The sequence below is a fragment of the Seriola dumerili genome, unplaced genomic scaffold (genome assembly GCF_002260705.1).
Source record: "Seriola dumerili isolate Sdu_G_001 unplaced genomic scaffold, Sdu_1.0 BDQW01000191.1, whole genome shotgun sequence".
Taxonomy (NCBI): Eukaryota; Metazoa; Chordata; class Actinopteri; order Carangiformes; family Carangidae; genus Seriola; species Seriola dumerili.
The window spans coordinates 1,592,208-1,608,897 of record NW_019174446.1 but is presented as its reverse complement, the minus strand read 5'-3'; the positions used below and the strand labels follow the sequence as shown (position 1 = coordinate 1,608,897).

General features: G+C 40.8%; 1 protein-coding gene across 8 annotated transcripts in view; it reads right to left on the bottom strand.

Annotated features, from left to right (window-relative positions):
- Window positions 1-1,704: 1,704 nt before the first annotated feature.
- Window positions 1,705-16,690, bottom strand: part of LOC111227673 (neurocalcin-delta A) — a 72,103-nt gene continuing 57,117 nt past the window's right edge. For 7 of the 8 annotated variants that reach the window (XM_022753294.1, XM_022753296.1, XM_022753293.1 and 4 more), the window contains 2 exons: window positions 9,862-9,967; window positions 5,705-5,802 (listed from right to left, as the gene is read on the bottom strand). In XM_022753294.1, the coding sequence (XP_022609015.1) occupies window positions 5,705-5,802; window positions 9,862-9,967 (204 nt within the window). Of the gene's footprint in view, window positions 3,980-5,682; window positions 5,803-9,861; window positions 9,968-16,690 lie in introns of those variants that run through there. The other variant, XM_022753292.1, reaches the window with a different exon arrangement.

The window sequence follows — 16,690 nt, the reverse complement described above, 5'->3', positions numbered from 1 at the left end:
GCAGCTTATTAGGAATAAGTGACACTGTGCTGAGTCACATGGTTGAGGTTGACAGATCATAGTTGCTGGCTGAACTGTCTATTGGCATGTATCTCTGTGATCTCTATCAATTTTCAGTTTCAAACATGCGGTTTCACTCTGTTCCTTTCTGTAATGACGGATCAAAGCGGGACAGGTCACAGTGATCTCATTTTATTGAGCTGAACTGGCAAAAGTCTTCATTTTACAGCTGTGAAAAACTGCTCTGAAAATTACAGGACTAGTTTGGATGGTCTGGGTCTGTCAAAGCTTTCACAGTGTTTGGAGAAGGCAGTGTTGACCAATCCATAACTCAACAACTACTGGAATGATTATTCTGAAATTTTGTATAGACACTGATGGTTCCCAGAGGACGAATCCTGCTGACTTTGGTGATCCCCTGACTTAACCACTAGCGCCACAATAAGGTTGACATTTTTGGTTCATAGTGAAATGTCTCAAACTATTGGGATGGATTGCCTCTAAAGTTGGAACAGAAATTCCAGATCCCCACTTTTCATGTAGTGCTGTTATCAGCTCAAAATCTATTATTCCAATACGTTTGATTATGATCAAATACCTAGTATTATGACATTAGTTTTTAGCTCAAAGCTGCACTGTGCCCAAGTACAGCCTCATCTGCTAGTATTGCTGCACACTCGTTTTCTGTCACCATGGACATCACCTACAGTGAAAAGTTAAGTGAAAGGCAGTGAAATCAGGCTGCACATACTGTGTCTTCTTACTGTATATACTTACAGCCCTTCTATTTAGATACAATACGCTCAACAACACAAGGCAGTTCAACAGGATAGTTAATAAGTAAATCACTTCTAACTACTTTCATTTGTGAGCATTTTGGTATCATGGATCACATTAGCATTAGAAAAACTGTAATGTACCTTTACAATTAACATTTAGGTTTAAATATAACATTTAGATAATGTTTAGATTTAACATAAGCATTATATTATTTTTTTTTTTAAAGAAAAGTAAATATATTAAATAATAATTTTTGGAACTAAATGGAGCTAAATGTGAAATTTTGCTCTTAATTGTATTAATTATTAATTGTATTATGCACCACTTCACAATTGGTGCCCCATATAACCTGACCAGTGGTGGAAAGTAACTAAGTATTTTGGAATTCTTTTTTCCCTTATTTTACATAAACACAAACCTTTTGATACTTGTTTTTTTTGTTTAAATTATGTTTTCGGGCTTTTTATGCCTTTATTATAGCAGCAGTGAGAGAGAGACAGGAAAGTAGGGGAGAGAGAGGGGATGACATGCAGCAAAGGGCCGCAGGTCAGATTGTAACCCGGGCCGCGGCGCCAAGGAGTCAGCCCTAATGGTACACGCTCTACCAGCTGAGCCACTGTGGTGCCCCGATACTTGTTTTTATAAAATAGTTTTGCATATTATACATGTATGTGTGAACTGGGACATTTTACAATTAAAAATTAAACTTGTCTCTGGTGGACAAACTATGCAATGACAACACTGTTTCTATGAAAAATTATCCTCAGTAGTTGTGTGTTGAATATTTTTGTTACTTATGGGCGAACAAATACATCGATACAATATATCTGCAATAAGGTAATATAAGTCAAACTTTATCCATCAGACTCTAATTAAAACCACAATAATACACACAAAATTACACAATTAACCAGACACCACATAAATGCTTGCACACAATAAATTGTAAATTTAATTCTTGCCTTTTAAAGTTGACCAAAAAAAACAGAATCCTGTGTTCCAAAACTGCAGTTCACTAAATACAGAATACCATACAAAACCTACAAAATGCAACAATTACAAACATTTTGTTCAACAGATAATAACAATTGTACAGTATAAATTTATAGAATACTGTTTTTGTTTTTATTTGGCACAAGATGCTATTTTGTGTTTTAACAGAAATGTTATACCTGACACAGCTTTAAAAAAAAGAAAAAAAAAAGAAGAAAAGAAAATCATAAAAATACAATAAAAGCAACACATTGTGACAGTATCATTGCAGTAGTTGTGATTCTCCATTTGTTTGTTTGTCTGCATCTTTTTTTTTTTCTTATTTTCCTACAAAAAACAGCAGTTACTTAATAAAACATTCAAAGCTTTTCTGATTGGGAAACAAAGCAGTAACTGAAACGGCTTGGCTCCGCCCCGGAGGAGGGCTCGGGTACGTTCCCTGCTCCTGGCCGAGCTTCCTCTAAACATCCTAAACAAGAGGGACTGCTTCCTTTTTCTTTTCAGGAATTTTCTGTTGCAGCTGAGCAAAGAAAAAAAAGGAGGGAGAGGAGATGAGACCAAAAAATGTTAATTGATTTATTGGGAGTGTTTGTATTTGTGGGACACCATCACTTATGTTGTGTCACCCAACGTCATGTCAGTCATTTTATGTTATCCTATAAATTATTTAAATACCATCTAGTTGAAAGTATACTCAGTTTTGGGACTGCGTACGTTTGGCCCTGTTACTGGTGCAGCTGGGAGGTGATTTCACTATTGAGATCAACAGAAACAGAAGATGTCTCTCAGCATCCCCTATTAAACAGTGTGTGTCTTTATGTGTACAGCTTGTTGTGCATGGTGGTCTTCCTACAGCCCCTCTTTGTTTCCCTCCGTGAAGTTATTCATACGAACCGTCAGATGGGTCAGCTTTGGCCGTCCATGCTGTCAATAACACTGACCACTGGTAGCACTAATGATGACAATACTAACATAGAGAAGTGAGCACAGAGCTGCAGGGGCCACTGGCCACTGATGTTCATAAACAAACATTAAAAACACACACATGCGCATAAGTCACATGCATATGTGTTACTTAGTCTATGCACCACTGTACCCAACTGTTCAACGACTGATTCAACATGCAGCATTTAAAGACATCTGAAAGTGAATGTGAAGAAGTGTCTTTGTTCCTCACAGAGTACATGTCAAAAAGAAACGGGTTTGCATGCTTGACATCCTGCAACAGCTTAAATACACAAACATTTTCATTATTATTTCACAACATTTGTTATGAACCGAGCATTCTGGGCTATGTGAATTTGCTTAAAAATGTAGTTGCACTTTAAAATATCTACACTACTCAAATACTTTAAAGACTAGTTTTCTATTTTAACCGTAAGATAGAGCGCAGTGACGCTGCGGCTCTAAAATCCTCCGTCAGGTTCTTACTGATATGAGAAACCACTGGAACAGATGATGGATAAAGGGATGCATTTCATCCTTCATTACGTCAGTGACACTTCACAAAATCAAACTATTGATTAGGGTGCATATGCATAGTAGCATAATATTACATGTTGTTGTTGTCCCAGCACAAAATATGAAACAAAGTCTATCAAGTTTGCAAAATACACAAACATGCGTACACATTCTCACAGTAGAAAAGAGGAAACTAAAAGCAGTACGTATTCTGAGTGAAGGACAAACTTCACAAGTCCTCTCCGTAGATTTAATTCTCTCACCTACAGTATGTCCTGTTATTCAACACCATCATCTCTCCCCTGTCGTCTCATGCACACACTCTGTCTATGATACACATTAGAGTGATAGAGGCTCTGTGTCGCCCTGGCTGGAGCCTCAGAGGGCACAGAGAGCCAAGCAAAGACACCGATACAGAGAATCCAGTTTATACTGTATATATACAACCTACTGTAGACCTTCTTTATACTCTGACATGTCTATGGGAGAACTGAGGGGTCCTGGTCAATTACAATCATTGGGGTTAGATAACCTGATGAGGTTCAGTCTATGTTGGGGTTTGGAGAGTTTTGATAAACGGCTCAAGGTGGAAAACTGGAGAACGTGGCTCCTTTGCCCGTCTTTGAAGTCCTCAGTGCAAATTGAAGGCCTGTCTTCTTCATCGTCATCATCAGCTTGTCATCCTTCATCATCAGTCTGCTCCATAGTGGAGAGTCAAGGGCATTTAGAGTCACCCAAAGAAGCTCTGTGAGGAGACAAGTGACGATGAGCAGTCGGATTAGCACTGAGGCGCACACACACACGCACGCACGCACACACATGCACGCACGCACACACACACACATACACACACACACACACACACACATACACACACACACACACACACACATACACACACACACACACACACACACATACACACACTGAGGCAGGTGTTGTAATGTTTATCATTAGTCATCATCACATGTTGCATTTCATGGTTTGCAAAAAAAAACATGGCACCAACAAGTACCTTACCTGAGTTACTCCACTAACACAAATTGCATGAATGGTTTTCAATTTAAAGGAATAGTTTAACATTTTCATAATATTCTTATTGGCGTGATGCAGAATGTTACATGTGAACACGGATACCACCTTCATGTCTGTACAGTAAATATGACACTACAGTCAGCAGGCAGTTACCTTAGGCACAGCTGCTCCACCAACTCTTATGTTCACTAATTAGCCCCTCATACCTATTAAAAAAAAAACAAAGTGACCTCCTGGAGTGTAATTGGCACATCTCCTAAAATGTCAGAATATTCCTTTAAATAATGTAATAATCAATGTTCATCAACTTCTGATTCCTCTAAATGTCTCTTCTGTCGTCCCACTCAGTCTTAAGTCCAGTGTGTTCAGGAGAATTAGTGTTGGACACTGAAGTCAGAAGATAGATCAACAAAGACAGCTATCTTTGCTGAATGCACTTACTGTACATCACTTTGCACAAAATCATCTACCAAAAGAACGCACATTTTTTTTAATTTCAATTTTTTACAGTTTATCATTACAAGACCTTCCTATCCACCCTCATAACTGTATCATATCCATTGTTTGAGAGAAAGTGCTGTATTTGAAACAAGAAAAAGTCCAAGCAAACTTTATGAAGGCCGATGAGACTGACTGTAGACTCCCCATACAGAGAGAGGGATGCTGTCACTGTTTCATCTAAGAGACAGGCATCAGCCAGGCTGCTGTTGTTGCTGACTTCTTCTCTGCTTTTATTCCCAAACATCATCACTGCCAGAATTCCAGCACCAAGAAACTTTGTGACTATCAGCTCAGATGTGAAGTTGTAGCCCGAGTTCACAAAGTGGTGAGACAACTCCTGCCTAGAGCTCATTGTCACAAAACTAAAGAAATGTTTGTGGACTTCCCTCAACAGTAAACATCCTAACAGTGTCATAAACACACATGGGGAGGCAACACAAGTTCTTGGGTTTTTATCTTCAGTAAAGATCTTAAATTCTGAGAGAATACTGAGGCTTTTTACAAGACGTGCCCAAAAACACAGCACTTCAAACATCCAACACTAAAGGCTTTAAAAAGAAGAAACTTCTTAAGAGCATCAACAGCTTCAGTGCGTGTTTCAAAAAACCAGGCCACCTCCTACAAAGTCTCTCATATCAGTCCATGAACTACAAATAGTCACAAAGCCAGTGACACTGTGCATGACCCATCCCACGTTCAGCACGGTGCACGCAGCCTCTGCAGAGCTCCCCTGCAGCAAGCACCTCCATTCCTGAGGCTGAACCTCAGCTTTACAACCAGAGCACATTCAGTACCTCTCACCTCTCTGATCCTGCTGCACTTTGCTGGTTTTTAAAAATGTGATTAAATGTTTTAGGCAACAGATACTTTCACTGTGAGTTGTATTGCAAGTGAAGTAAATGTGAGACTTACAGGTTATATTGATGCCTCGGGTTTAGAACTGTCCAGCACTGCTGGGGTCGCACTGCAACAGGCGGACGATGGAGGGGTCGCTCTTAGCTCCTTTGATGAACTCCTCCAGAGACAGCTTGCCTAAAACACACACAAGACCAGCCTGGAATTAGGAGAGAAATTATCTTTTGGTAATTTATATGTATCTGCATTTAAAACTGATGGAAAGTAAAGAGGCTAAAGCCAAAGTCAGACTAAAGTTAGATTTTGTCAGAATACCATCTAATCTTAATTAATTTAATTTACTGGCAGCTGAATCATCCACAGATGGTCTCCTCCTATCCAAAGCAAACAGACCTGGTGATTAAAACCTGTAGAAACACTAAATAAACCTGTTTTGTGTTAAAAATCAGTGTTTCTTCGCTGCTGTTTGGTGAAAACAGGACGTGTCGGAGGGGCTGTGAGCCCAGTTGCCGCTAACATCTGCTCAGCTTATTTCTCTAATAAGTTATGATCTAGACGTCTGACAACTAAAGTCTTTCATCTGGTTAAAATACACTGCTCAAAAAAATGAAGGGAAGCCTTAAATCCCAAGTAATCACATTGTATCTTGACGAACAAATAATTCAAGTTGAAAATTTTTACTGATGTACATTGTATAATTTGTTGAGAATAAAATGACGTAATAACGGTCAATGGAAACCAAAATCATCAACCCACTGAGAGCTGGACTCACAATCGCACTGAAAATCAAAGTAAAAAACTGAAATCACAGGCTGATCCAACATGAATTTCATCACGGCAACTCATAATGTGACTCAGTAGTGTGTATGGCTCCCGTCTCCCTGGATGCACTCCCAAAAATGTCTGGGCATGCTCTTGATGAGTCGGCGGATGGTGTCCTGGGGGATCTCCTCCCAGACCTGGATCAGGGCATCAGTGAGCTCAGTACTTGGCGTTACAACGGCGTCTCCGGACTCTTTCACGTCTGTCACATGATCTCAGTGTGAACCTGCTCTCATCTGTGAAGAGAACAGGACGCCAATGGCCGACCTGCCAATTCTGATGTTCTCTGGCGAATGCCAATCGAGCTGCACGTTGCTGGGCTGTGAGCACAGGTCCCACTAGAGGACGTGGGGCCCTGATGCCACCCTCATGGAGTCTGTTTCTGACAGTTTGGTCAGAAACATGTACGCCAGTAGCCTGCTGGATGATGTTGTATGGCTCGGAAAGTGCTCCTCCTGTTCCTCCTCGCACAAAGGAGCAGGCAGCGGTCCTGCTGCTGGGTTGATGTCCTTCTACGGCCCTGTCCAGCTCTCCTCGTGTAACGCTGATCTCCTGGTGTCTCCTCCATGCTTTTGACACTGTGCTCGGAGACACAGCAAACCTTCTTGTGACCGCACGTATGGATGTGCCATCCTGGAGGAGATGGCCTACCTGTGCAACCTGACTGAGCTGCAGGTGCCGCCTCATGCTACCAGTACTGACAAAGACACCAGCAAAACACAAAACTGGAGAAGACTCAGTCAGGAAGGATCAGGAGGCCACCACATGTAAAACCATTCCCTTTTTGGGGGTCGTCTTGCTTTTGCTTCTCCATTGCACCTGTTGTCACTTTCATTTGCACCAAAGCAGGTGAAACAGATTCAATATCACTTGTGCTTCCTAAATGGACAGATTGATGTCCCTGAAGTTTAAGTGACTTGGTGTCATACTGTGATGATTAAGTGTTCCTTTAACAGTGTATACAGCTAAAAATGACCAAGATTTAAAAATGTATCATAAATTATGGTTTAAAACAAACAATCACCACTGATGTATGTGCATAGGGGGTATGATGCCATTGATAGGCGACCAATTGAAACAGACTGTTCCCCTGATTAAAATGATGGATACATTTGGGTTTGAAAATTGCTGGAAACGATCAGGATAATGTCAGTACATAACTCAACAAAATTTATAACATGGGTCTAGTTGTTTTTAGACATTTCAATGTGGAAAAGTTACATATTAGACCTTTAAAGGATGATAAAAGAGGATAATCTGTGATGACATCCTGTTTTAATAACATGGAGGATTTAACACTGCAGACACATTAGATACGTTTTGTTCTGAAAAGCAAATGTCAGCAAGGACTGACACTGACAGTATTATGGTCCATTAGTTCTTCATTAAATGTGTTCCTGTTGAAGCTCTACTCTAAAAAACTCATTCACCCATTCACTGTGAAAATGTGAAACTTTTTTATTTGCTTTTCAAGCCCGTGAAGTTTTTTTTGGAAGAATTTTACTGGGATGAAAACAAACCTTCACAACCTCAGTCAGTGTGTCCTAATGATGTCCCATTTCTCACCAACAGGTGGCAGTGTCGAGACAGCTCTTCGCTCTCCTGACCACCCCCGTAACAGAGACACTCAAGTTGCCTCTCTCATGCAGTCGGTGTGTTCTCACTACTTGTGAGAAAGACGGCATGTCTCCACGTCCAGGTCAGCACGCTCCCTATCACTGTGTACTGCTGTCTTTGTTCTGCTGTCACCCCCCCAAACCCCCCCCCCCCCTCTCCTCCAACCACTCCTCTGCACTGTGTCTCTCCTTTCTTTTTTAAAAAACCCACAACCCCCCCCAGCCACTAATTCCTAATTGTCCATCTCTCTCTTCCTCCCACCTTGTTTCTGTGTTTCCTGTGCTCAGAATCGCTGGTGCTTTCTGAGTATCTACATCACAATTGTGTGTGACTGAGTGTGTTGTGTATGACTACAATTACAGGTCAGGTGTGAAATCTGTTGGCAGTGAATAGCAGCTTCAGACTGGAGAATGTCTCTGTCACTATTAACCAGGCTGGTGACCAGCTGAGAGGGAAGAACCGTTCAATACATTTGCATTTGAATTGCCTGTTATGTCTCATTTCACTGAAGTCAATCAACCAATCAATCAATTTCTACCAGATTGTTTTAAAGTGCTTTTGGTATCTTGGTAGATAAGCAAAAGAAATATAATGGACTTGTATTTCAAGCCAGGTTACAAGCTACAATCACAAATATCTTATAAGTACAATCTTTTTTTGTCTTACCAGCAGAATCAATGTTGACTTGATGCAGTGGTTTTTTGGTTTTTAAGAGTAGAGGTAGTAGAAGGTCCTCCTGTGGTTATCTTAATACACCATAGCAGTTGATCTTGGCACAAAAATGACCAACATAAACATGCTGTTTTACTGTCACTTTAACCTTTTTCTGTACCATCAATTTATTCTACCACATGTATGCAACATCTATGTGAAATTACCCCACTTTTAAACAAGACAAGTCAAAAACTAGCATATGGCTGGACCGTGTTATAGGCTATTTGCATTCTGCCTTGTGTGAGCCGGTTTCAGCGCTTCATCTGTTTGCTTCTCTCCTCCTCTCTGTGCTCACATATACAGTATTTTAATACAGCTACATTTTAATAAAGCTGTTCTCATTTACATGTTTTTCTGTTTCTGTTGACGGACAATGGAACAAGTTTGAAATAGTGACATGCAGCCCATTAACACTACATGCTAACTTCCAAGCCATCTCCAAGCTGCTGCTCTGCTGCTAATGCTGATTTTATAACCTCAATATCGTCAACATAGGGAGCTGTGTCTGCGGAGGGAAAGCCTGACCGCATGCCCGCAGGGTAATACTGGTGACTCTCATCTACAGAGAGGAGCTAAGGTTTATCCAAACATTTGCTGGGTGTTTTTTTTTGCCTTTACTACAGTCACAACGAGAGAGACGAGAGAGAAGTTGGAGAGAGAGGGAGAGAGGGGATGACATGCAGCAAAGGGCCATGGATTGGACTCGAACTCGGGCGGCTGCGGAAAGGACTAAGCCTAAATGGTACGCGCTCTACCAGGTGAACCACCAGGGAGCCCTGCTGGGTCCTTTATAAAAAAAAAGAAAAAGAAGTGGGTAAAGATGTCTGAACAGTCTGGATATCTAGTGACCGAGCTGTCAACACTGCTCACTGTTCATTTTGAAAGAGGAAACTCCAACATTGGGCTGGCCAACCAATGGTGTGACCTTTTAACTCAGTTACACGGCATCACTCTCTCACTCACTCACTCACTCACTCACTCACTCACTCACTCACTCACTCACTCACTCACTCACTCGCTCGCTCACTCACTCACTCACTCACTCACATCTGCGTTTATAATCAGTAGATGAAGTTAACCTACCGTCCCTGTTGGTGTCCATCTGCCTGAAGATCTTCTCCGTCCTCTTCTCAGGTGTTGACTCATCCTCAGGCATCTTCATCACAGAGGACACCATCTTATAGATTGCCTACATGGGGACATAACGAGGTTATACACTGAAAAGAACTTTATTAGGAACAAAAACTCTAATCTCAAATTTGGATTCACCAGTAAATAGGACTTTTCTCCAACTGTGAAATGCTGGTTTCTCTTACACCACCTCCAGCGTTTGGCCTTATTCCCCCTCCTGAGAAGTGGTTTAGAAACTGCTACTGGTTCTCCGAGACCACTACAATGCAGCCTTCTTTTGGCAGTACTTAGAGTTCTTTATTTAGCAAATTCTGTATCAGTGGTGAAGTTGCTTTTCTTTCTCTCAGGGAACTAAGCTTGATGTATTGATCTTCTGATGTGGTCATTTTTTAGTGCTTTGGATACAACTGATCCAGTTTCTAAAAAGCTTTTTCTCCATGCGCTTCCCCTCTAAGAAACCTTTTTCCATGATGAAAGTTAATATCCAATTCAGTCCCTATATTCACTTATAATATAGCAAAGTCACTGAGAGCAGCCTTGCATGTTGTCTCTGTACTGACTCTGGTACAAAATGTCTTCATGTCAAAAGAAGAACTGACTCTTTAAACTGAGGAAATATAAAAGCAAATCTGTCTGTTATGACTGTAATAACTGTCCATGTGACTAAACAGTCGACTCAGCTTAAAATCTCAAGTTCAGTTAACTTAACTCAGTTAGTCACACCGAAGTCCTTGCCAAACGAATTCACACAATGCTGATTAATCATATGAGCAGCAGGTAAATGTCTCTGTATTCAGCAGTATACCAGAGCTTTAAATCTGATTTCTGTGATGGTAGCGATGCATTTTACATCAACCAAACTCTCTGTTGATGTAAAATGCATCGCTACCATCACAGAAATCAGAAACCAGAGCTGAAGAGGCTGTTCTATTGTCTATATGTACATTGTAAACATATCTGGAGGCTCAGTGAAGCACTGGACAGACAGCTGTTTTACGTCATGTATTATGTGTCCCCCGTGCAACACTGGAGAAAATGCCGACGGTTCCTGTGTAATATACATGGGTAGGAACCTTCAGCATGTTGTACTGTGTTGCACAGGGGACACATAATAAAAATCTGGGAAACAAGATGCAGCTGTCTTGTCGGGTGCTTGTGTTGAGTCACCACATGTGTCTACAATGTACATGTAGACAACAGAACATGGTGTCAGAGGGAGATGGAGCAGCTACAGCAGCTAGGAGTGTGTAGTGTAGCTAACCTATGGTGGAAAAACCTTGGAAACGTTCAAGAAACGTTTGTGATGCTCCAGATAAATAAGAAACTGCGTTCAGAGGAAGGATTACAGTGTGAAAAAGAGAGCGATCGACTCAGACACGGACACTGGCGTGGTTTGTCCTTGTTGGAAAGAAGAGAAGGACTGAGGCAGTCATGGATGTCACCTCACTGCTGCTGGACAGGTTGGTTTCTTAAAATATTTGGAGCAGATTATGTAACTATTACATTTACTCTACCTACTAATGAATGATTAATTAATTATGGTCATGGAACGGTAAAAATGTCTCTGTTTAACTTCATTCATAACTTTAACTTGAGTTCAGTTGACTCACAATTTTAAGGCATCGAGGGAATTTACATTTCTGAGTTGAAGAAACTTGAAATCATTATGGTTTGAGTCATTATTTCATACACATTTACTCCTACTGCTGCAATCTATACAAATGACACACACACACACACACACACACACACACACAATATTTTCTGTACTACTTCTTTCCTGTCCTGAGTTCTTGGGAACTGTTCTGCAGTATTTCTCTTTCCAGCTTGTGCAGTTGCTGCTGTGCTGAGCTGATGATTCATTCAGTTCAGTTAAAGATAAGAGTATAATAACGAAAGAAACCCGGGGAGGCCCACACAAAGGAGTTTGCCACACACGGGATCTTATGTAACATTGCCCTGTGATATTTAATTTACCGATATAAGTAACATTTATTCTGCTTTGTCACAAAGACAAACACAGGTGAGTCAATGCACATTCTCAGTGGTTGTATCCATTCACCACAGACGAGAATTTATTTCACTACGTCAACTTGTAGCGCCACTTCACCGCTCTGCGATTACACTTTCATGGCTGAGGTAGGGGAGGGGCGGAGACAAACATATGCACATACACAATCCCTCACAGACTATTTATCAGTGTTGTGTCTCCTCTGCTCTCTGTTGCATCGCAGGCTGTTTGGCAGTAAACAGTGAAATCACAACCCACTCTCTCTGTCTCTAATAAGGAGGCGGCTTTGAGGGGAATAGGAGCTGACATGTGAACAGAAGAAGTTTGATTGTGATTACAGTGCAGCGGGAGCTTTAAATAGGTGCTGGTTATGCCTCCTATTACACAGCTCAGCTTCTGGGTCGGAGTGGAGAGACTGAGAGACAAGCAGCAGCCACAGTTAATATCAGCCTTTATTTCAGTTTGGAGTTTGGTCTGTTATTAATCGAAATCCTTCAGACTGCAGTGAGAGTTTATTACATTTAGCCAATATTACATAGTGGGGATTTAGCTGCTGGTCTAATCCAGAGCAGTGCACTGGAATAAGATTATAAATCCCAAAATTACAAGCAACCAATAAGAAGAGAAACGATCTGCAGTTTTTAACCCTCTCAGAATTCCCTGAATGAAAACAGTCTGAACAAAAGAGAGAGAAGGATTTGTCTCAACCCATTTCATTCCACAATGACATTCAATAAATTCTTAAAATACATAACAAATAAGGGTTGCTTGAAGTACAAGTCTGGTGATATTTTTTAGACATTTTTCTTATCTTTCTGTTTGTGTGTATCCCAAGTCTCACATGTCTTATTCCTCATCAGTAACCATGCCAATACACTGAGTGACTTTATCACCACAAACATTGCAGTTTATTTGACTCAATCCCACATACACGACGACCTAGTTTCCTATACGGGTTTGAAGTGGCAACCCATTCAGTATTAATCTGTGGCTCAGGCCAGTCCCTATCAAACGCACTGTTTACTCTTGTTTAAGTAAAACTTGATAAAAGGTTGTGCTACACTGTTTTAGGAAATAATTCACCCTTTAAAAAAAGGAAAGAAAAATGTATTTTTAAATCATTGTTAAAGATTTATATAGATTTATGTAGGAATCAGCGTGCCAAGGAAAAGTTATGGAAGTCAGAAAGTATTGGACTAACACAGTCTTGTGATGGGATTTATTGACAGTTAGAAAAATATATAATATCTTTTAGGTCTTTAGATTGCACATCTGAAGCTGCTGAAAAATCAGGCCTGTCTGTCTCCATCTCTCCTCTCACCTTATACTATGGATTCTCTTTATTTCTCACAAATCTAACAATCAAAAGAGCCGTGACATTGTTTTTTCTCTGCCGGTAATCTCTCCTTTATTTGTCCGTAACACAAATATGTATTTTTCAGCAATCTACAGAGCATCAATTCTACAACCCGAACGCCCCAAAGAGAAAAAGGAAGGTGCTTCCATAACCTTTGAGCTGGGAGCTTCCAGACAAGAACAAAACATCATCTCTTGTGGAGCCAGAAACAGCCTGAGCGACAGTTAAGGTCACATAAAGAGAAAAAAAAAAGCAAATAGCTACTAAGCAACAACTCTGGACTGTTACCTCACCACTTATGAATGGGAGTGAGAATGGAAAGCATCATCACATAAATAAATACCCTGGTTATTACCTTCTCTCTACACCTTAACCACATGAGACAACACAGACAGAGACACATGTAGAAAGGCAGAGTTTAAGAACGAGAGAGGGAGGTCTTCCAACTGTTGAGGCACAACACGCACAGAGTCTCGCCTCACCCTCACGCCACAGATGAATACGTTTCCCATGGAGCCTTCATCTCTCTGATCTCTTCATCTACTCCCACTATTCCGTTCAATCTCATTAAATTACCAGTATGAATGCTCTCTCCTTTCTTTGTTTTTTGCCAGTTGAGACTTTTGATTGAAAGAATGAACTTCCCTCTGTGCTCGTCTGCTCTGCTGTTAACTCAGTGTTTCAGATGAAAGACAGACAGAGGTTAGATATCAAATATTGATGAGTGGATGAGACAGTTATATCTTTCTCCCTGTGTTCAGATTTTGTCATTATCTGACTAGGAAGAGCCAGGCTGACCGAGATCCATCTCATTCAAGTACTCCCACTGCAAGGGTAATTATGAGCATCACCAGATTTTACACACTCTCTGCGGGAGAGCATTAGCTGGCTCCCAGTTACTACAGTAAATGGAGGTGAATGTGAATAGAGAACATGGAGACCACTGTGGGAGGAAAGGGCTCTTTAGGTAAAGCACCGGAAAGTGCTGGCCACAATAATACTGGTGTGATGAACAATATCCCTTACGGAGAGAATACACTCTAAAAACTGGGCTCCCTGCTGCCAAGTGAGGATTAAGAGTTATTTCTGTAATGAGCAACAACACAGGCTGGACATACAAGATTATGAACAAGACTAAGTCTGTGTTCCGAACCGCCTACTAACGTAGTGTTCATACTGAGTGTGACGTCAAGATGAGTACATAGTGTACGTCAATTTTGTGTACGCGAGAAATACCCAGACGTATACTAGATTAGCAAGAATTTCTCAGTATGCGCCGTGAGCATACTGGACACACTCAACTGTCCCATGATGCATTACGGCACTTCTAACTATAATGGCGGGCTATGAGGCGGAGGATCGGTAAGAGGCATGATGGCAAAGCACTGCTCTGGACCCAGGACGTTACGGCACAGTAAACTGGCAGGGTGCTCCAATCTCTGAAATCGTCGCAGCAGATTTACAAATAGACGTAACTCACATAAACGGACCAATAATAGTGAGTCTATACAGTTACATTCTCACCTGAAAAAATGTTCAAATTTTAAAAAGTGAGCTGTTAACAGTGTTATTAGTGAATATTACAACAGCTTTCAGCCTTCTTTAAAATCCCCGCCAGTCGCTGCTGCCGGTTCATGCAAAATGCATTCTGGGATACTGGCTGTATACTTCAGTACTTATATACTGCATACTAATTTGTTCTTTTAGTAGGTAGCATGCAGTATATACTCAGTGAGTACGTAGCAGGCAGTATGTCAGTAGAGTCTACAGCCATGCTAGCAGCTCTGTGGGTTTGTACTGAAACTGGGACCTGTAGCTGTAGAAGGTGACCACACGTGTATTTTGTCACAGCACACAGAGCTCGTCAGTCTACCGCGCACTAAACACAAAGTACAGCTGAGGCTGATGGAACATTAGTTTTGCAGGTGTTTGCTCATAAACTAAAGTACTGAACAAATTAAAATTCTGACCTGAATATTATGGGATTAATTTAGTCTGAGATTAACAAATGTTGGCTGTTGTCAATAGTTCTTTGTTTTCTAAACAAAGGAGGATCAAAAAAAGATTTCAAGATTTTTCAGCATGGTCAAAGATTTTTACCAAAATGACCTGAAAACATTTTGTGTTGATAGTGTTTCCAGGTTTAGCTGGCTAGCATGGATGTAGCTAACAAACCTGCTAACAAGCTTGCTAGCATTTGCTCTCAATAAATGCCAGTATCATAAATTGTCCTTGGCATTGATTTTGGTGGTGACTTCCCTGCCTCTTGAAAATATGATATGACGGTAAGAACCAAAGTGGTGAACAGACTGAAAGGCTAAACGCAATCACACTGAGCTAAAACTTGCATAAAAAGATGTGGAAGGTTATGATTCAAAAGATTCTTCCTTTCACTTCCTTCAATCTAAACTGAACCAGCGCCACATCAATATCAACCCTGAAGCTCATGGTTATTATCTTGAGAGATGAGAAGATCGGGGGAAGGATGTCTGGCCCATCACAACCCAGACCTGTACAAGTGGCAGGAAACGGTTGGATTTTGCTTTATGAGAACCACATGACAATCTGTCCCCTGATATCACTGAAAGCAGATACTGTGATCACGCTAAGCTGCAGACTTTGTTCAAAGACTGTGAGCTCTTGTGCAGTTACTTGCACAAATCTGCGATACTTGAAAACTTTTCTCTTACGCCTGCTTTCTCTCTGTGGAGGTGGGTGGCTTTGAACCGACAGAGTCAGCCAGCCAAACGCAGAGAGGGAAGGGACAGACATGAGGATAAATGAATACTGTGTGCGTATGTGTGTATGAATAAATGCTTCTGTGTGTTTCAGATAAAAAGAAAGAACCTGAGATGGCCCTGGGCTTTTTTCTAAAACTGCACTTAACAATGAGGAACGGCACCATCTAATCTAATGAGTAACACACATAGCTCTCGCGTCTACATTACCAAAGCTACAATTAAATTTAAGTTAGAAATATAAGACTGTTTTTTGTATGCATGCTGCAAATGGATCATTTCTGAATCCTTAACAAGCTGCAGTTAATTAACAACTGCCACATACATATACACATTTAACACATATATATATATTCATGCCCTCCTTCAGGCAGAACTATTTCTGAACCACTTTTTCTTGTCCTTTTTCATCTCAGCTGATGAGCTCTGCAGACAGTCAGACATGAGGCTCTAAGTCATTGCTTTCTTTTCAGTTGTCCTTGGGAACAGCACCACCTTTTAATGAAAAGTAGTCGGAGTTTTCAGGATGTAGAAAGGATTGACAGGCTGAAGTCTGAATCACTGCGGTCTTGATGTATTCTTAAAGCAACAATATGTGTGATAAATGTGAGGCATTATAAATTGATATTTTGTGGGATTGGCAGTGACTAACTTGGAAATGACTCACAGAAGTTG